The 20,693-nt window shown below is 45.4% G+C and overlaps 1 protein-coding gene across 1 annotated transcript in view; it reads right to left on the reverse strand.

Annotated features, from left to right (window-relative positions):
- Positions 1-1,248: 1,248 nt before the first annotated feature.
- The window catches only part of LOC115475794 (spidroin-1-like), a 106,609-nt gene continuing 87,164 nt past the window's right edge, over positions 1,249-20,693 (reverse strand). Inside the window, exons 4-5 of the mRNA XM_030211791.1 lie at positions 17,439-17,546; positions 1,249-5,389 (exon numbers count right to left, since the gene is read on the reverse strand). Of these exons, the coding sequence (XP_030067651.1) occupies positions 3,668-5,389; positions 17,439-17,546 (1,830 nt within the window). The 3' untranslated portion in view covers positions 1,249-3,667. The remainder of the gene's footprint in view (positions 5,390-17,438; positions 17,547-20,693) is intronic.

The raw sequence follows: 20,693 nt of genomic DNA on the forward strand, positions 1-20,693 counted from the left end.
TATTGTGTTCCATTCTTGTCACCGCATCTCAAAAAAGATATAGTGGAATTAGAAAAGGTGCAGAGAAGGGTGATGAAAATGATAAAGGGGATGGGACGACTTCCCTATGAGGAAAGGCTAGAGCGGTTGGGTCTCCTCAGCTTGGAGACAAGACAGCTGAGGGGTGATAGGATAGAGGTCTATAAAATGAGTGGAATGGAACTGGTAGACGTGAATCACATGTTCACTCTTTCCAAAAATACTAGGGCTAGGGGGCATGCAATTAAGCTACAAAGTAGTAAATTTAAAATAAATTTGAGAAAATATTTCTTCACTTAACATGTAATTAAACTCTGTAATTCGCTACCAGAGAATGTAGTAAAAGCAGTTAGCTTAGCGGGGTTTTAAAAAGTTTTGGATGGCTTCCTAAAGGTAAAGTCCATACGCCATTATTAAAATGGACTTGGGGAAAATCCACTGCTTATTTCTAGGATAAGCAGTATGTATTGTACTGTTTTGGGATCTTGCCAAGTACTTGTGACCTGGAAACAGGATGCTGGGCTTGATGGACCTTCGGTCTGTCCCAGTATGGCAATACTTATGTACTTATGTAATGTAGAATGTACATCTAAGGTTTGGGGCTTTATATTGAGCAGTACGTTGTTTCTTGAGCCTCAGGTTAATCACGTTGTGCAGATAGTTCTCTCCAAACTTCATCAACTTTGTACACTCTGCCACTTGTTTAGTAAGAAACATTTCTCAATTCTGGTTCAAGCTTTTGTTTTATCTCATTTAGATTATTGTAATAGTCTATACTGTTCTCTTACAGATAAATTATATTCTAAGCACCAGATCTTCCAGAATACAGCTACAAAACTGATTTTCCATCTAAATAAGTTTGATGTAGCCACTCCTTCTCTGATCAACCTTCATTGGTTGTCTTTACAAGCATGTTTTTTTTTCAAATTGGCTTGGATTAAAGTTTTCGATGGTTCTAGTCCTGAGTATTTTTTTCACCTCTTTTTTCTAATTCTAGATCTTCTAGAATCAGACATCAATGTCTTCTTCATTTTCTATCTTTTTCAGGAGTTTGATACAAGAATATTTTGGATAGGCCAATTTATTACCAGGCAGTTCAGTGCTGGCATTTTCTACAAGAGGATCTAAGAAGTATAGATTCTTATTACTCATTACAGAAAAACTTAAAAATGTATCCGTTTAGAAAATTTTTGTTATTATTTTCCTTTTTCTTTTTGTTATCTGCTTGGAACCTTTTTTTTTTTGGGGGGGGGGGGGGTTGGCAGATTACAAAAGCCATATTACATTACATTACATTATTTGGGGACTCTGCTGTTTTGTGACAGATGGAGAGACATTTAGAGGAATATTTAGTCTTTAGTAATGGAGAGGCGGTTTCACCTGAAGCAATATGGGAGGGTATTAAAGTGACAATGAGGTGTCATTTTATTGCACTGACAACCCAGAAGAAGCAGAAGAACCTAGTGGAGGAAAGGCAACAGTGCCAGTTCTCGGTAGCCCTTGAACATAAACACAAGGGCAGTCAGATAATAAAAGGGTGTGGGCCTTGTAATGCAGGTTGTTCTTTTCGACTGTGTTTCATTACCACTTGGCAAGTGCTTCACAATGTCAATTTGTTGACTTACAGGATGCGTATAACTTAGACACATATCTCCTTACAACATAAGCCATCCCCATAAGATAGCCTACATTTTAAATTCAGTGTTTCAGTCCACATACTCTTCTTTTCTTTCTTTCCCATTCTTTATTAGCACTTCATGCTACTTCATTACTTATATATATACCTAATTGATACATTAGCGCTTTGCACTTCCTCTCCATTTACATCTTTTGTGTTCAATAGCTCTTCATTTTTTAGCATATATATGTAGTGAACCACTCAGCATTCTTCACTTGCACCGTTTCAGAATTGATTTTCACAGCGCATTCTATATAATATCACTATTTACAGGATGGCTTTTTGTTCTTCCTCATACATATACAGTGTACTATCCTATTTTTGTAGTTTAGTTGATACCATACAGCAATGCTTCTTTGTACTGACTGATGATAATTTACTACACATTCTACCTTTCGTAAATAGTCTCTCTGGATTATAGCACAAGCCTTTTCATTATTCATACTTTATCACCATACTTATTTTATCACACATATTAACTATCAGGCTTTTTGCGGTGATGGCATGGCACATTTACTACCATATGGCGAGCATTTAATAATCAAAAAGCACTTAACTTCATTTTCAAGAGCCCATCAATATGTGCTGTGCTGATGCACCCGCATCGAGTCTGTGTACAGCGGCTCCTCTGCTCTCGCTTGCAGCGATATATACCTTCTAGCCCCAAGCCGACGGTGGCCAGCGTTTCACTTCTGCATCAGGGTCTTGGAAACTGGGTAATGCTGGATGTAGCCATAACTATTCACTGTACGACCAACGCAAATGACGCAATACAGTGAACAGTTATGGCTACATCCAGCATTACCCAGTTTCCAAGACCCTGATGCAGAAGCGAAACACTGGCCACCGTCGGCTTGGGGCTAGAGGGTATATATCGCTGCGAGAGCAGAGGAGCCGCTGTACACAGACTTGATGCGGGTGCATCAGCACAGCACATATTGATGGGCTCTTGAAAATGAAGATAAGTGCCTTTTGATTATTAAATGCTCGCCAGATGGTAGTAAAGTTTGTTTTTTGAGCCTTTTTTCTACAGAGAGACTGCAGAACCGTTATAGTGGAATTATTTATGGGCAAGCAGTACTCCTATTTTTTTGAAGGTTTTTCATGGCCAGTGATGAAAAGAGGATCAGTTAGATCCGATTAAGCTCTATAGATACAAGATATCCGTGAGCTCTTTGAGGCCGTTTTCCTTCTGAAGAGATTTCAGTAAGAGGCATTTCAGATCCTACCATTATTTATTGAGGATCTTATATTTAAGTATAGTCTAACTTATAACTTAGACCCCACCCCCCAAAAAAATATAGGATGGTCCCAACCTGCTTTATTTCACCTCTTGAAATGTAGGCTTGAGGAGATTCCTTATACAACATATACTGTACTTTAAAAGCTTATATAAAATATGCAGGATAATATTGGTTAATACAAAACCCAAGGCTAAACAATTCCATATGTAGTTTTTTAAGTTAAGCAACATTTGCATTTATTTCTTCTATAGCATCTTTGGTTACATTGATTATCTTATCCATTATGTCAGCATAAGCATTTATTCTATTCCAATGTTACTGATACTAAATGAGTTGTATTCAGATAATTTACTTTTGCCATATTTTTGCATCAACACATTGTGTGAAGAGTAATAATGTCAGTCCTAACTTCAGCTAGTGATAGTGGTATTGCATAGAAAGGAGTTCTTTTTGAAAATTGAGAATATGCGTTTACACTCAGCTCAGGTGATCACTTTTCTGGCAGCACGAAGCTGCTTGTAAAGGGTGTTTTCAGTCCAGGCTATCAAGGTGCTGACTATTAGGAGGCTGAAACTGTATGCTTGGAGTTTATTTTTTCAGGGTATTGCTAAAAACTGCTCATCACACTTATTTTCTTTCCAGCTTACCACCTTCACCCTCACCCTCACCCTCACCCTCGCCCTCACCCTGAAGTTGCTAACACAAACTAAAGTTACCTAAAATGTAATTAGCGTCTAAATAATGCAACAGCACAAACAGTAGCAACAGCAGCAATAGGAAATGCACCTGCTGCTGCAACAGCAATAGGAAATGTACCTGATGCTGCTGCACCAGCCAAAGGAAGTGCACCTGCTGCTGATGCTGCACCCCCAGAAGAAAACACACCTGCTGCTGCTGCACCCAAAGAAGAAAGCGTACCTCCTGCTGCTGCACCTACAGAAGAAAGTGCTCCTGCTGCTGCTGCACCAACAGAAGAAAGTGCACCTCCTGTTGCTGCAGTACCCACAGAAGAAAACAGACCTGCTGTTGCTGCACCTGCAGAAGAAAGCGCACTGGCTGCTACCCCTGCAGAAGAAAGTCCACCTGCTGCTGCTGCTGCACTCACAGAAGAAAACGCACCTGCAGCTGCACCCACAGAAGAAAGCGCACTAGCTGCTGCTGCTGCACCTGCAGATGAAAGTGTCCCTGCTGCTGCTACACCTGCAGATGAAAGTGCCCCTGCTGCTGCTGCACCTGCAGAAGAAAGTGAACCTGCTACTGCTACACCTGCAGATGAAAGCCCACCTGCTGCTGCTGCACTCACAGAAGAAAACGCACCTGCAGCTGCACCCACAGAAGAAAGTGCACTTGCTGCTGCTGCACCTGCAGAAGAAAGTGAACCTCCTGCTGTACCCACAGAAGAAAACACACCTGCTGCTGCTGCACCTGCAGATGAAAGTGAACCTCCTGCTGTACCCACAGAAGAAAACACACCTGCTGCTGCTGCACCTGCAGATGAAAGTGTCCCTGCTGCTGCTACACCTGCAGATGACAGTGCCCCTGCTGCTGCTGCACCTGCAGAAGAAAGTGAACCTGCTACTGCTACACCTGCAGATGAAAGCCCACCTGCTGCTGCTGCACTCACAGAAGAAAATGCACCTGCAGCTGCACCCACAGAAGAAAGTGCACTTGCTGCTGCTGCACCTGCAGAAGAAAGTGAACCTCCTGCTGTACCCACAGAAGAAAACACACCTGCTGCTGCTGCACCTGCAGATGAAAGTGTCCCTGCTGCTGCTACACCTGCAGATGACAGTGCCCCTGCTGCTGCTGCACCTGCAGAAGAAAGTGAACCTGCTACTGCTACACCTGCAGATGAAAGCCCACCTGCTGCTGCTGCACTCACAGAAGAAAATGCAGCTGCACCCACAGAAGAAAGTGCACTTGCTACTGCTGCTGTACCTGCAGAAGAAAGTGAACCTCCTGCTGCACCCACAGAAGCAAGTGCCCCTGCTGCTGCTGCACCTGCAGAAGGAAGTCCACCTGCTGCAGGGGCACATGCAGAAGAATATACACCTGCTGCTGCTGTACTCAAAGAATAAAGTACACCTACTGAATTCCATACTTTTAAAATAATGGAAGTAGTTTTCTGAATTTTGTCTATAACATCACTCATGTCCGCCCTCTTGTCTTTATCACAATGCAGCATTTTAATTACAGGCTCATCAAAGGCTGTGCCTGAAACTACTTTCTTCACATTGCGTAGGGTGCATTCAGCACAAAAGAGGCGTCTTCCCACGATGAGCTCAGCAATGATCTTTCCCATGGCCCAGACGTCTGATCTTCCAGAATGCATTGCTCCCTGTTGAACTTCTGGAGCGCAATAAGCACTGTTTCCAAAGTTGGTATCACTGGAGACCACTCTGACACCAGCAGTGTAGTCAATGACAGCCCGATTTGTGCCAGATTCAATCTATTAAACAGGAAAAACAATGTTATACATTCCTAAAAAAAATTTTTTAAAGGGGTTACTTACTGTGTGTAACAAGGTCTGTGTTTTTCTTTTGTATTCTAGTATATTTTAAGACATTGGGGGTAAAATTAAACTTGTAATAGTCAACACTTTTTTAAACACTGGCTGCCATGGGTTTTTCTGTACCTGGATATTCAACCCAGATATTTAATATATGGGTATTCAACAGTCGCTGGAAGCTATCTGAGCACCATCGATATTCAGCACTGGTATCTGGATAGCTATCTAGGCAAGTTTGGACAACTAGGGACTCATCTAAATTGCCAAAATAATTGTTTGGATACCTACGCAGAAGGTTTGGGTATTCGATGGAAGTTGAAAATTATTCAGTATTCAGCGCCGGTACCTCCAGGCCTTGATGCTCATAGATCCAGTGCTAAAGCTAACAGTGCCGACCCCTTAGCGCAAGAACAGTGCAGAAACCTAGCTCTCCAATGCTCAAAGAAAATGGTATTCTGCTGAAGTCTTGCGAGGCCGCCAATTGAAGTCTTGGCAGCCATTTTAAAGAAGATGTGGCAGCAAAAGTCAGTGGCAGTGGGTAGGAAAGACTGGGGATCTTTCCTGCCCTGAAGAATCCACTAGACCACCAGGGTGGCTTCAGGTATATGCCGGGAGGAAACCCTGCGGCTTGGGGGACCAGAAGAGCAGGGAGGAGGTCTGGAGTATGTGGGTGGATAAGAAGGAGAGGAGGGGAGAACACTGTAAAAAAAAACCCAAAGGTAATATCTGTTTCCTCTTCCTTGCGCTGTCAGGTCCCTCTGCACTCAAATCAAGCAAGCAAACCTATGAGCTGCTGTATCCACGGCGTCTTTCTTTATTGTTGGTGGATTTTTTATTTAATCTCACTTAGATTTTCAGACATGCCAGCTTCTGCATATGGATTGTACACAGAGGAAGTATAATAAGTAGAGTAGTAATTTGTTATAAATCATAATCAGTGTGTTATTTGAGGGACTGGTTAAAGGGACACTCTAGTACTGTTATATTTGTGCGGAGATTTTATTTCTTCTAGTAAAGGGACACTCAACAGACATCATGTTATGAGAGTCAGGTGCTCAACATTCAGAGTTTCTATTTATTTACTTATTTATGGCATTTTATCCCACATTAAATACGCATTAGGTTGAAACCTGGGAGTATTTTAAAGATGGCATGTGGGAACTTGCTCCTTTTGCTTTGTGGAATGCAGTGGTATATTATAAAAATGCACTTGCCTTTTTTTAATTACTACTATTTCAGAGAGAAGGTATTGATTAATGAGGGAAGGGTTTCCTTCGTGCAGAACTGCCCAGAGTCAGTCTAAATGTGCCAACATTGTCCAGTTCAGCACACTATTAGCAGCCAAGTTCATACAAAGTTAATTTTGTTCAGTGGAAAATAAATCTGTTGGTGCAGGTTGCTTAATATGTGAATATTCAACCACTGTTTCATTATTGCTACCAAGTATTACATATTAAGGGGATTTGTTTTGGTTCATTTATCCAGTCCTTACATGCACATGGTTTTGCTTTTTAATCCCAAAGGTTTCCTAAGATAGCACTGTGCATATCTGAATTAATTTTTCTGTATAAGTTTTGCTTGATTTATCTCTATTTGAAATTTAAAAATTTTTTAAACACATCTTGTCAACAAGGGGTGGGGCTAGGTGGGAGCGGGGCTAGATGGGACAGGGGGCCCCACCGAACTGGTCTACATAGGGCCCCGCAATTGCTAAGACCAGCCCTGTCATCAATGACTTGTACAGGGGCATCAAAACCTCCTTTCTTCTGCTGGTTATACCCCTCTCTATGCAGCCTAGCATCCTTCTGGCTGCAGCCACCACTTTGTCGCACTGTTTCATCACCTTGAGATCCTCAGACACAATTACCCCAAGGTCCCTCTTCTGAGCCGAGCTTACCAATCTCTCCCCTCCTATTTGGTACATCTTATTTGTATTTCTTCACCCCAAGTGCATCACTCTGCACTTCCACCTTAGCTCTGCCACTAGACCGCCCTGGGACTACCAAGATAGGGCTAAGGCAATCAGACAAGAGTTTCAGCAGCACTATCTCAGTAAGTGCTGCTGAAAATCCAATTATGACTCAGTGAGTGGGACTTATCCATGTAGGATCCTCTCCAGCTTGGATAAATCTTCCTGAATATTGGGCCCTATGTTTTTATATCTTGTACTACACTTTGTGAAACTTTGATTAAGGTGTGCAATCAAATTTAATAAAATAAATAAATACATAAACAATAAGGGAAGAAAAAATATCCTTACTGGGAACTGACTTTAAATTTTAAAGTTAAGACAACTGTAGGCTCATAAACCAACAACTGCCAATTAACCAAAAGGAGGGTGGGGGGTGGGGGTGTGGAGAGAGACAGAGAGACAGCGAGAGAGATCCCTAAAGGTAAAGAATGGGTAGTGTATTGCTTAGCTGCAGTATGTCAGTTCTACCACTAGATGGTCGCTTAGGTAGCACAAACTACTGCACAGTCCTGCAAACCAGTTGCTCCAAGGGTTTGATTCCCTGTATCTTCCACAGAAATGAACTTTGCAAAAGGGCAAAGACGCTGGTATATTTGCAAATTTTTCTTATATTTAGCCATTCAGCGCAAAAGCCACCAGATGATCTTCAATTTGTTCTTCCAATTGTAATTTCTTTTTTGTTATCAAGAAGGTTTTAGTGTCATCAAGAAAAGTTTTAGGTACATAGGAGGATAGGGCAATACAGGGAAAAACAAAAGACTATATTGTAACAATGGGCTGTACCTCACTATGGTAGGAAAAAAAATCCTTGGTGAGAAATTCAGACAATATGTTTCTAGGCGTTTAAGCTAGAAGGCAGAGGTGGCATATGGAGGCAGGTCACTTTCAGTGGTCACCCCCAGCTAAAGACAAGATGTGACATTAGTAAAGAAAACAATGAAAACAACAATCTTAGCAAATCACTTCTTACCAACACAGCAGGAAGTGAGACTAAACAAAAAACTAAGCAGAAGATGAGACTTCCACTGAACTGTAACTAGAAAGCAATGACCACAAATGCTCGCAGTCTAAGCAACAAAGTTCATGATCTGCAAGCCCTGATGGTTGAGGCAGACTTAGACATTGTTGTTATCATGGAGACATGGTTCAATGCTTCCCATGACTGGGATGCGAACATACCAGGCTACAATCTATTTAGGAAAGATAGAGATGGTCGTAAAGGTGGAGGAGTAGCAGTGGTGTACCAAGGGCGGGGCGGTGGGGGCAGTCCGCCCTGGGTGTCAGCAGGTGGGGGTGCTCCGCTGGCGCCGCAGTCCCCACCTGCCTACCAGCTCCGTCGACAGACGACCCTCTTCTCCTGCCACCCAGCACCCAGCCTTAAAAAAAAAAATCTGTGAAGCGCCTCGCGTCTGCTCTGCTGCAAAAGAAGCAAATCGCCTTGTCGCGTCGGCCCTTCCCTCACTGTGTCCCACCCTCGCGGAAATAGGAAGTTACATCAGAGGGCGGGACACAGTGAGGGAAGGGCCGACGCGATGAGGTGATTTGCTTCTTTACAGCAGAGCAGACGTGAGGTGCTTCACAGATTTTTTTTTTTAGTGCTGGGTGGCAGAAGAGGGTGGTCTGTCGACGGAGCTGGTAGGCAGGTAGGGACTGGGTCAGGGAGGGGGGCTCAGATGGGAGAAGGGGACTGGGTCTGGGGGGCTCAGATGGGAGAAGGGGACTAGGACTAGGACTGGGTGGGGGGCTCAGATGGCAGAAGGGGACTGGGTCTGGGGGGGGCTCAGATGGGAGAAGAAGACTGGGTCTGGGGGGCTCAGATGGGAGAAGGGGACTGGTTCTTGGAGGGGGGGGGGCTCAGATGGGAGAAGGGGCCTGGAGCTGGAACTGAGAAGGGGGCAGGAGGGAGAATGGGGCCATGCCTGGGACAGGTGGGAGAATGGGTCTGGGGCTAATTCTACATCATTTGTCTGCAATAGGAGTTCAAGGTATTGCTCTGATCTGGCTACAATCATTCCTACAGAACAGACTAAATCAGGTTCACTATCACAAATCTACTTCTCTTCCTTATGACACCCCTTGTGGTGTCCCCCAGGGGTCGATCTTAGCATCACTACTATTCAACATATTCCTTGCACCCCTACTGTTCTTCATTGAATCATTGGGCCTAACCATCTTTGCCTATGCAGATGACATACAAATTCTTGCCAAGGTAACCCCTGATGATACTTCTTCTGTTCCAGATCTCAACACTAAACTTGATCAGATTGACACTTAGCGGTACTCTTGCAAACTCACCCTCAATTATGGCAAATGTACCAGCACTCTGTTCACCCACTAGTCTTTCTCTTCCTTCACTAGCCCCATTTCTATAGCAGGTCACACTCTTTCTCTTAAATTCTTGGGTATGATCTTAGATGATGCTCTGACCTTTCGCTCTTACATTTGTAAGATCATTCGTGCCAGCTTTTACAAACTAAAATGTTGTATACTGTCCATCAATTATTCACTTTGAGTTCTTCTACACTGTCTTTTTCTTCCTCAATTATTGCAACTCAGTCCTGCAAGGCATTCTGAAAAAAGACATTCAATGTCTGCAAGTTGTCCAGAATGTGGCCATCCACCTTTTAATGGAGGCTTCACGTTTTGACCACGCAACTCCACTTCTCTTCGACAAACATTGGTTACCAGCCTCATTAAGAATATCATATAAACTACTACTCCTAGTCCACAAGATCTTAGAATTTAGTCAACCTTCTTATCTATCCTGCCATCTAACCTCATACTGTCCTACCAGATCTCTTTGCTCCTCGCAGCAATCCATGCTACAAGTCCCCTCCCTCCTTTCTATCCAATTCTCATCTATCTGCTCTTACATGTTTAGTATGAGGGCTCCACTTTCTGGAACACATTCCCCAGTCAATGCGATCAGAATCCTCTCTACCTTTAAGGCCCAAGTCAAGCTCATTTATTTGCCATTACTTTTGACTCCTCCCCCACTTCGCTGACTGCTGGCCTAAACAAGACTCCATAGTGGTGTCTCTCCTCTCCTCTTCCTGTTTACCTCCTTTGACTGTTATGACTATTTGTATCCCCCTCTCTGGGTTGCTCTGTCTCCCCTTTCCTACGAATTTTGTAGTTCCTTTTCTTTTCTACTATAACACATTATTTTTGGATATTGTAAACCGCTTAGATGGAATGTTCCCCCAGGCAGTATATTAAGTATTAATAAACTTGGAAACTTGGAAAATGATATTAATATAAATGAGATTGCACAGATACTTGTAGGCTACTGCCTTGTTGTTTTTTGACAAATTAGTTCACATCAGAGCACATAGACAATGAATTATTTGGGGCATGCACAATCCCCCAAATTCTATATATGGCGACTAAAGTTACACAAGCAATTTTCTCTGCATGACCAAATTGTGTGCATAACTTTATTGATTAACAAGCCAGTTGGTGCTGATAATTGGCCTTTAACAAGCAATTATCGGCATTAATTGGCACTAATTAGAATGTATGCGCACTACTTGCTAAGCGTATTCTATAAAGTAGTGTGCGTAAATTCTACCACGTGGATCTCGACAGGGTGCATGGCCATGGGAGGAGCACGGGCAGGTCATGGGCATTCCTAAAACCTATGTGTAGTGTTATAGAATATGCCCGATCTGCACCTAAGTTAGGCATGAGCATTTACCCCATGTTTTAGTTGGTGTAAATAGCTTTGCCTAAATTTTAGTCACAGGGATGGGCGCTACATGTATTCTATAAATCGCACATACATTTAGGCGAGGTTTTTAGAATAGTGCTAAGTGCGTTTTTTCAGTGCTGATTTTTTAGATGCCATATATAGAATTGCCCTCAATATTTTAAATTCTACATAACTGTAAATCTTTAGTAGATTATCCAGCTTATAATCGAAACTTTTCGCCGGCGATCTTCCTACACAAATCGAGAGATCGCCGGCGATTTCGCAAAAGCAGCTAAAAGCGTATAATCGAAAGCTGGCTTTTTAACAGCATTGCCACTTTCCCGTCGCCTCGCCGGCGAAAGTTCAAGGGGGCGTGTCGCCGGCGAAGCGACGGCGGGGCATGGGCGTGGCTACCAGATGGCCGGCTTTCGGCGATAATGGAAAAAAAAAGCGGTGTTAAGCGGTATTTGGCTGGGTTTACTTGGTCCTTTTATTTTCACGACTAAGTCTCAAAAAGGTGCCCCAACTGACCAGATGACCACCGGAAGGAATGTGGAATGACCTCCCCTTACTCCCCCAGTGGTCACCAAACCCCTCCCAAACTACAAAAGTTAAAATGAAAACCTTTTTTGCCAGCCTGTATGCCATCCTCAAATCCCGTACTCACCTCCATGACAGCAGAATGTTTGTTCCACCACCCCTACTCACCGTGATGGCCATTGCCTTGACCTCGTCCTCTCCTCTTCCGGCTCACCCTCCAATTTCCACACCTCAGCTCTTCCTGTCTCTGATCATCACCTGATCACCTTCACACTTCTTCACCCTCCCCCTCAGCCCCGCCCAACATTAACCACTACTTCCAGGAATCTCCAGATTATTGACCCTCCCACCTTATCATCTAGTATTTCTAATCTCCTCCCCTCCATCATGTCCTCCGAGTCTGTTGACGAGGCTGTCTCCGCTTACAATGCCACTCTCTCCTCTGCTCTGGACACCCTTGCACCATCCACCTCCCGTCCCACAAGGCGTACTAATCCCCAGCCCTGGCTGACCCCTTGCATCCGTTACCTTCGCTCCTGCGCCCGATCTGCTGAACGCCTCTGGAGGAAATCTCGCACCCATTCAGATTTCCTTCACTACAAATTCATGCTATCCTCCTTCCAGTCCTCACTATTCCTTGCCAAACAGGACTATTACACCCAACTGACTAATTCTCTCAGCTCTAACCCTCGTCGTCTCTTCGCCACCCTTAACTCCCTCCTCAAAGTGCCCTCCGCTCCCACCCCCCCGTCACTCTCTCCTCAATCACTGGCTGACTACTTCCGCGACAAGGTGCAAAAGATCAACCTTGAGTTCACTACCAAGCCACCTCCTCCTCTTCACCCTTCAACCCTCTCCCTCAACCAACCAACCCAGACCTCTTTCTCCTCCTTTCCTGATATCTCCGAGGAGGAAACCGCCCGCCTTCTTTCCTCCTCAAAATGCACCACTTGTTCCTCTGATCCCATCCCCACCAACTTACTTAACACCATCTCTCCTACTATCACCCCCTCCATCTGTCATATCCTCAACCTCTCTCTCTCCACTGCAACTGTCCCCGACACCTTCAAGCATGCTGTAGTCACGCCACTCCTCAAAAAACCATCACTAGACCCTACCTGTCCCTCCAACTACCCGCCCCATCTCCCTCCTCCCCTTCCTCTCCAAGACACTTGAGCGCGCAGTCCACAGCCGCTGCCTTGATTTTCTCTCCTCTCATGCCATCCTTGATCCGCTTCAATCCGGTTTTCGCCCTCTTCACTCGACAGAAACAGCACTTTCTAAAGTCTGTAATGACCTGTTCCTTGCCAAATCCAGAGGCCACTACTCCATCCTCATCCTCCTGGATCTATCCGCTGCTTTTGACACTGTCAATCATGACTTACTTCTTGCCACACTGTCCTCATTTGGGTTCCAGGGCTCTGTCCTCTCCTGGTTCTCCTCCTATCTCTCCCACCGCACCTTCAAAGTTCACTCTCATGGATCTTCCTCCACCCCCATCCCCTTATCTGTTGGTGTTCCCCAGGGATCGGTCCTTGGACCCCTTCTCTTCTCAATCTACACCTCTTCCCTGGGCTCCCTGATCTCATCTCATGGTTTCCAGTATCATCTCTATGCTGATGACACCCAACTGTATCTCTCCACACCAGACATCACCGCGGAGACCCAGGCAAAGGTATCGGCCTGCTTATCCGACATTGCTGCCTGGATGTCCAACCGCCACCTGAAACTGAACATGTCCAAGACCGAGCTTATCGTCTTTCCACCAAAACCCACTTCTCCTCTTCCTCCACTTTCTATCTCAGTTGATAACACCCTCATCCTCCCCGTCTCATCTGCCCGCAACCTCGGAGTCATCTTTGACTCCTCTCTTTCCTTCTCTGCGCATATCCAGCAGATAGCCAAGACCTGTCGCTTCTTCCTCTTTAACATCAGCAAAATTCGCCCTTTCCTCTCTGAACACACCACCCCGAACTCTCGTCCACGCTCTCATTACCTCTCGCCTGGACTACTGCAACTTACTCCTCACCGGCCTCCCACTTAGCCATCTATCCCCCCTTCAGTCTGTTCAGAACTCTGCTGCACGTCTCATATTCCGCCAGAACCGATATACTCATATCACCCCTCTCCTCAGGTCACTTCACTGGCTTCCGATCAGATACCGCATTCAATTCAAGCTTCTCCTTCTTACCTACAAATGCACTCAGTCTGCTGCCCCTCACTACCTCTCTACCCTCATCTCCCCTTACGTTCCCGCCCGTAACCTCCGTTCACAGGATAAATCCCTCCTCTCAGTACCCTTCTCCACCACCGCCAACTCCAGGCTCCGCTCATTCTGCCTCGCCTCACCCTATGCTTGGAACAACCTTCCTGAACCCTTACGCCAAGCCCCCTCCCTGCCCATCTTCAAGTCTTTGCTTAAAGCCCACCTCTTCAATGCTGCGTTCGGCACCTAACCCTTACCGTTCAGTGAATCCAGACTGCCCCAATTTGACTGCCCCGATCGGACCGACCGTTCACTTGTCTATTAGATTGTAAGCTCTTTGAGCAGGGACTGTCTCTCTTTGTTAAATTGTACAGCGCTGCGTAACCCTAGTAGCGCTCTAGAAATGTTAAGTAGTAGTAGTAGTAGTAGTAGAATGTGTTGTATCGTCTGACAGCCTTTCCGTGGTTGCGATGTGGCTCTCGGGTGAGTGTGACACCTTTTCTGTTAGGTGTCCTGCACAGTCACATCAGCAATGCATTGTGGTGGGTGTAGGGTACTGGGCTATACTCCCATGGTGCTTTTCCCCCTGCTAACTGGGTCAGAGTGTGCCCTGTTTTGTTTCTGGTAGTCCATGAGGTAGTGGCCATTTTTGCAAGCCAGTTTTAGATCCCTTTCATGTGTTACCCATGTTAGAAAACATTATTACCTTGAATGTTGCTGAAAGAGGGCATTGTACAGCATTCTGCCAGCTCGGACCAACTGCTAATCTCAGTATCAGGGAGACTCTTTGCCAGTGGGGCACAATCTCTGATCTGCAGTTAACTGTGAGTAAAGGTGCTTATTCAAATAAAGCACTTTTTCAAAGACATTAGTCTTCAGGTGTCAACTGCTGTGCCAAGGTTATACAGCAGCAACAAGTCCTAGAGGCCTGAGTGTGTGCAGGTCCCTGAAGCACTTTTAGTGGGTGCACATTTGTGGGTAGGGGGTTTGGTGGGGGCTCAGCACCCACAGTAAGGGAGCTATGCATGTGGGAGCTGTTTCTGAAGTCCACTACAATGACCCCTAGGGTGCCCAGTTGGTGTCCTGGCATGTAAGTGCACTACAAATGCTGGCTCCTCCCACGACCAAATGCCTTAGATGTCGCCGGGTTGGAGATGGCCGACATTTTTTTCCATTATCACTCAAAAACAAAACCGGCCATCTCAAACCCAGCGACATCCAAGGCATTTGGCCGGTCTAAACCGTATTATCGAAAAAAAAAGATGGCTGGCCATCTTTTTGATAATACGGTTCCAGCCAGCTGTTGCACCACGGCCAAAATAGATCGCCGACGATCTATTTCGCCGGCGACATTCGATTATTCCCCTCTATGTGTCCCTAATATTGCAATGAATAAATAGGTAGTATTTAAGAAGAGTTTATGTAATTTTAGTTTTTATTCTACAATAAGGGAGAGCAGAAGTAAAATAGCAAGGTTTCTTTCTAGCCCTTGGTTACAGCACATTTTTGAAATTGATATTTGTAGAGAGAATGAGTTTACATTTTATAGAAGAAAAATTCCTTTGAAACATATAGATATTTGTTTTCAGATTCTTTGAAAGTATCATTTTTTTTACCACAATAAGTCATTGTGTTTTCACTGACTCGTAAGAAGATGAAGGAGAGCAGTTGCTTTTTCAGTTAGAAGTTGGAGGATCAAGGCTGGCTTGTGCACAATATACATTTTTAAAAATAAGTTATTAAAATTTGTATATACTCCTTACTTGCCTCATAACAGGCAAAGTGGTGTACATCCATAAAAATCATAAAAGCATAATTCAATAAAAATCAAAATCCTAACCCCCCCCCCCCATTTCTAAACCCAAAGCTGCTGTTGACTCTTCCAATAACATAAATCAAACGACGAATTCTAACCAGTACTCTGTCAAACACAATCTCCAAATTCAGCACATCCCATCCCAACCTCTTACCAATCACAGAAATTAACAGGTTTTCAACCCTTTTCTGAAACAGTCAGAACGTTGTCATTCTTAAAACTTGTGGAACTTTATTCCACCATTCAGGGCCAACCACTGAAAAAGCATAAACATTTCAGGTTAACAAGCAATTATAGTCAATTATTGCTTGTTAACACTAATTAACAGCTCATTATTAAGTTATGCACCTAACGACCACTATTCTATTTATGGGGGTCACAAAAAATGGTGCCAAAAAAAGCATTATTCTATAACCCACAATTAGAAAGTTAAGCATGGTTTATACAATAGTGCTAATGCCCAGGGTTTGTGCGAAAATTTAGGCACTGCCATTTGCACCAATGAAAATGTGGTGCAAATGTCCACACCTAAATTTACGTGTGGAGCCCTCATATTCTATAATTATGTGCATAATAAAACCACGCCCCCAATCCACCCCAAAATGCCCATGTAAGGTACCCTCATCAATTGGTGATCTCACTCATGCTATATGCCCCCCAGCACTTGCGCATCATCCTCCAGATTCTATAAACTTTCACAACTAAATCTATGCTTAGTGGGCAAATTTGCGCAGGCAAGTTATAGAATAAGGGCAGCTGCATGTATAACTTAATTTAATTGGCTGTTAATTGGGGTTAACAGCCAATTATTGGCTTAAATTGGTGTTACTTGGTGCTAATTGGTACCAATTAACATTTGAGTACACAACTGCCCTTAGTCACTATTCTAGAAGTTGAACGTGTCGATTCCATTGCGTGCAACATATAGGGGGGGCGTGGATGTGTAAGGGGCATGGGCGGGTCAGAGGCATGCCTAGAAGTTAGGTTACAGAATACTAGAAGTTACGTGCCTAACTGTCAACAGTTAGGCGTGAGCACTTAAACCAATCTTTGACATGGCATAAGTGTTCATGCCTAAAGTTAAGCAAAAAACTGTAGACTTGCAATAGTGCAGAACTTAAGGAGGTTTAATTGACATGACACAGCAGGAATGTGCTTGGCCCATTATCTGGCCTGAAGCCAGTAGGTGGAGCTTGCCGCCATATTGAGTCAATCAAAGCAATTTCAAACGCCGATTAGAAATAAGGACTGCCTACGTGTGGCTTGGTGTGGACCAATAATTTGCATTGGTTTGAGTGTGTCAAGATGGTGGCTACAGCTTCAGCCTTGTCCAGTGATGCCTTCTCTTGTCAATTAAACCTCCTTGATGGTTATAGAATTCACACTTAGTGCACATCATCCTGGCACCTAAATTTTAGAACTCTACCCCCACACTTATACACACCTATGTAGAATGGTGTTTGGCATGCTTAGGTGTCTAACTGGCAGTTTTCTCAGCAGCCGTGAGCATAGGTGGCGTGTAAAGGTAGGTGCCTATTTAGAGAATTGCCCTCTTTGTGTTCTGTATAGTTTCATTTTATGCTGTATAAATCATATATGTATTGTTTCATTTATATTAATATTGTTTTTATATGCTGATGCAGTTTTTGTGAAATATGATTGGGTATTTCTTTTATTTGATCAATAAAAAATTTGAAGTTTAATCTTGGACTGGCGTTTCTTCTACAAGGTCTATTGGTTTGTTTGGTCTGCCCACCAGCTTACCATGATATTGCCTGGCTTCAGGTCCTGATGAACAATGTTGTTCAGGTGGAGGTAATTTAACCCGTCACACATCCCATGGATAATGGTCACTTTTACTTCCTCTGTCAGCTGAAGAGAATAAGTGAAAGATGCTGTGATTCATTTTTTTGCTTCTAACAGACAACATATGGCAATTGCAATTTTATCTAAGTATTCTAGACACTAGATCATCAGGATCAGGTTAACACATACTGTCTGCACAACACCCAGGATAAAAAGATGCTCATCCATAGCCTATGCACTCAGGGCCGTGCCTAGGGTCTCTGGCGCCCCCCTGCAGACTATCAGTTGGCGCCCCCCCTGCAGACTATCAGTTGGCGGCGGCCCTCCCCCTCCCCGTGAAAATGATCGCTCACCACTTGCCACACTGACAAGAATTGTCAGCAATATTCTTAGAAACAAATTGCTATACATTGCAAAATAAGATAGCAGATGTAAATTCTCAAAGTGGACATATTCCAAACACTAAAATGAAAATAAAATGATTTTTTTCTACCTTTGTTGTCTGGTGACTTTCTTTTTCTGATCATGCTGGCCCAATATCTGATTCTGCTGCTATCTGTCCTCTTAACTCCGTTTCCAGGGCTTCCTTTCCATTTATTTCTTTCCTTTCCTCCTTTCTTCTTCATTTCTGGTCCTCAGCTTCTGCCTATTTTCTTCATCCATGTGCAGTTTTTCTCCTCTCTTCCTTTTCCCTCATTTCATCTCCTTCATCTCTCTTCCCTCCCCTCTATGTCCAGCAATTTCTTCTCTCTCCCTGAGCCCTGCCCTCCCATCCATGCTCCTCTGTCCCCTGCCCCCTCCATTCATCCCTTTCCAGCAATTCCCCTCTCTCCCTGAGCCCTGCCCTCCCAATCCATGCCCATCCATGCTCCTCTGTCCCCTGCCCCCTCCATTCATCCTTTTCCAGCAATTCCCCTCTCTCCCTGAGCCCTGCCCTCCCAATCCATGCCCATCCATGCTCCTCTGTCCCCTGCCCCCTCCATTCATCCCTTTCCAGCAATTCCCCTCTCTCCCTGAGCCCTGCCCTCCCAATCCATGCCCATCCATGCTCCTCTGTCCCCTGCCCCTCCATTCATCCTTTTCCAGCAATTCCCCTCTCTCCCTGAGCCCTGCCCTCCCAATCCATGCCCACCCATGCTCCTCTGTCCCCTGCCCCCTCCATTCATCCCTTTCCAGCAATTCCCCTCTCTCTGACGTCAAGGAAATGATGTCAGAAGAAGGCGGAACACAGCGAAGGGAAGGCTAGAGACGTCGGGAGGCAAGCGCCGCCTCCTTCACTGCCGCTGCGCTGCCGGAACCGCCACGGAGGTAAATTTTAAAAGGAAAAAAAAGAAAAGGGATGTGGGGGGGGGGGAGAAGAGGGCAGGCAGTTGAACAATGGGAGCGGGAGGGTGAGCGAGGTGAGCATGGTGCGACGGCGCCCCCCCAGAGGGAAGCGCCCCCCTGCCATGCTTACCTCGCTTACCGTGTTGGCACGGCCCTGTATGCACTAGGGCTAGAAATGGTGGTAGCAAAAGTTCAGATACTGCAGATGAAGATAACACCCCTGCTGCAGATAAAGGCCCTGGAGGAAAAGTTAAGAGGATTAACTACAATTATGTGGACTCCTGCAGATAAAGAGGAGATAATGTACTCCTCCCTTTGGGACTGAGGGCCAGATGCACTAAACTTTAAGAGCCATTAACGAGCAAGTAGTAAACCCTGGCATGCATTAGATACTTTTTTCCAAGGGCGGTAGCAGCTAACGCAAATGGAATGCAGATGAGCAAATTCTGTGGAAACCCTATTGAAATGAGATGCACTAAGCTTTTCCGCTTGCCCTAACGCTGGAAAATGCTGGGAAATCTAACAAGAGGTCTGTACCTCTTGTAGGGGCTGCGCGGGCTTGGAAAACATATAAAATGTTTAAAAAAAAAAAAATAGGGAGGGGGCAAAAACGACCAAGTGCTCATCAGGAGCATCCTTTATGGACATCCTTTATGGACAGCCTTGCGCCCCCCCCCCCCGCCCGAGGTCGCCGCCGCTCCCCCCTGCATTGAAATCAGAACTTTACGCAGCCCCGGCCCCCCTCCCTTCCTTCCTTGAAATGACAGCTTCCCCACCATCCTCCGCCCCCCCGAGGTCATCACCGCCGCCGCTCCCCCCTCCACCTGCCCCCCTCCTTCTGCCACCGGGCCCACACAGCACCTCTCACCTCCGTGTGAAGGTGCTGCACCGGCAACAACAGCTGATCACCTGTCCGGACTTCCCTCCTTTCCTCTCTGGCCCGCCCTCGTCTGAAGACCTCGTCTGACGACCTCAGTGGGGGCAGCGGGGGCAGGGCCACGGGGGGGGGGGCAGAGGATGGCGGGGAAGCTGTCATTTCAAGGAAGGAAGGAAGGAAGGGAGGGGGGCCGTGGCTGCGTAAAGTTCTGATTTCAATGCAGGAGGGAGGGGGAGCGGCAGCGGCGACGACCTCAGGGGGGGTGGCGAGGGCGGGGCCATGGGGGTGCAGAGGATGGCGGGGAAGCTGTCATTTGAAGAGAGGGGGGAGCGGCGGCGGTGACCCAGGGGGAGGGGGCTGGGGCTGCGGAAAGCTCTTTCAATGCAGGGGGGAGCGGCGGTGGCGACCTCGGGCGGGGTGGGCGAACGCCATCTATAAAGGACGTCCATAAGGATGTCCATAGGCATGTTGGTTTTTTTGTTGTTTGTTTTATTTTTGCACATGCTCTACTGGCCGATTCTCCGACTGTTGTACGAGGGATTAGAGAATGCAAGCGAGCTGCTACGAGCAGCTCATTTCCATTCCCGCTATGGTATTCAGTACGGAATGGCTCTAATGACGACTTTAGTGCATCTAGGCCTGAAGCAGAAATCCTCGCATTAGAGTAGGCTTAGCGCACAGTTCTACTGTGAAGTTACCAATGTGAAAATACTGCAACATGCTATAAGTAATGAGTCTGCCCACATTAAAATTGTGGCAATAGTCTGCAGCTCATTGTGAAATGTCACCTTTCCTGTCATATCTGAGGTGTGACTAGCTCAGGCACTGACAGGAATGGTGACATTTTAAAAGAAAAAAGTTGCAGTAGTCTGCATGGGCCCCAACCTCCCTCTACCCCCCTCCTCGCAGTTACAAAAATTCTCTCTGGTTTCGAGTGGCACCCTCCCCCCCTCCAATGACCAGACCCTCTCAACTTAAAAAATATTGCTTTTCGTGCCCTTCCCTCCCTC

This window comes from Microcaecilia unicolor, chromosome 8 (assembly GCF_901765095.1).
Source record: "Microcaecilia unicolor chromosome 8, aMicUni1.1, whole genome shotgun sequence".
NCBI lineage: Eukaryota > Metazoa > Chordata > Amphibia > Gymnophiona > Siphonopidae > Microcaecilia > Microcaecilia unicolor.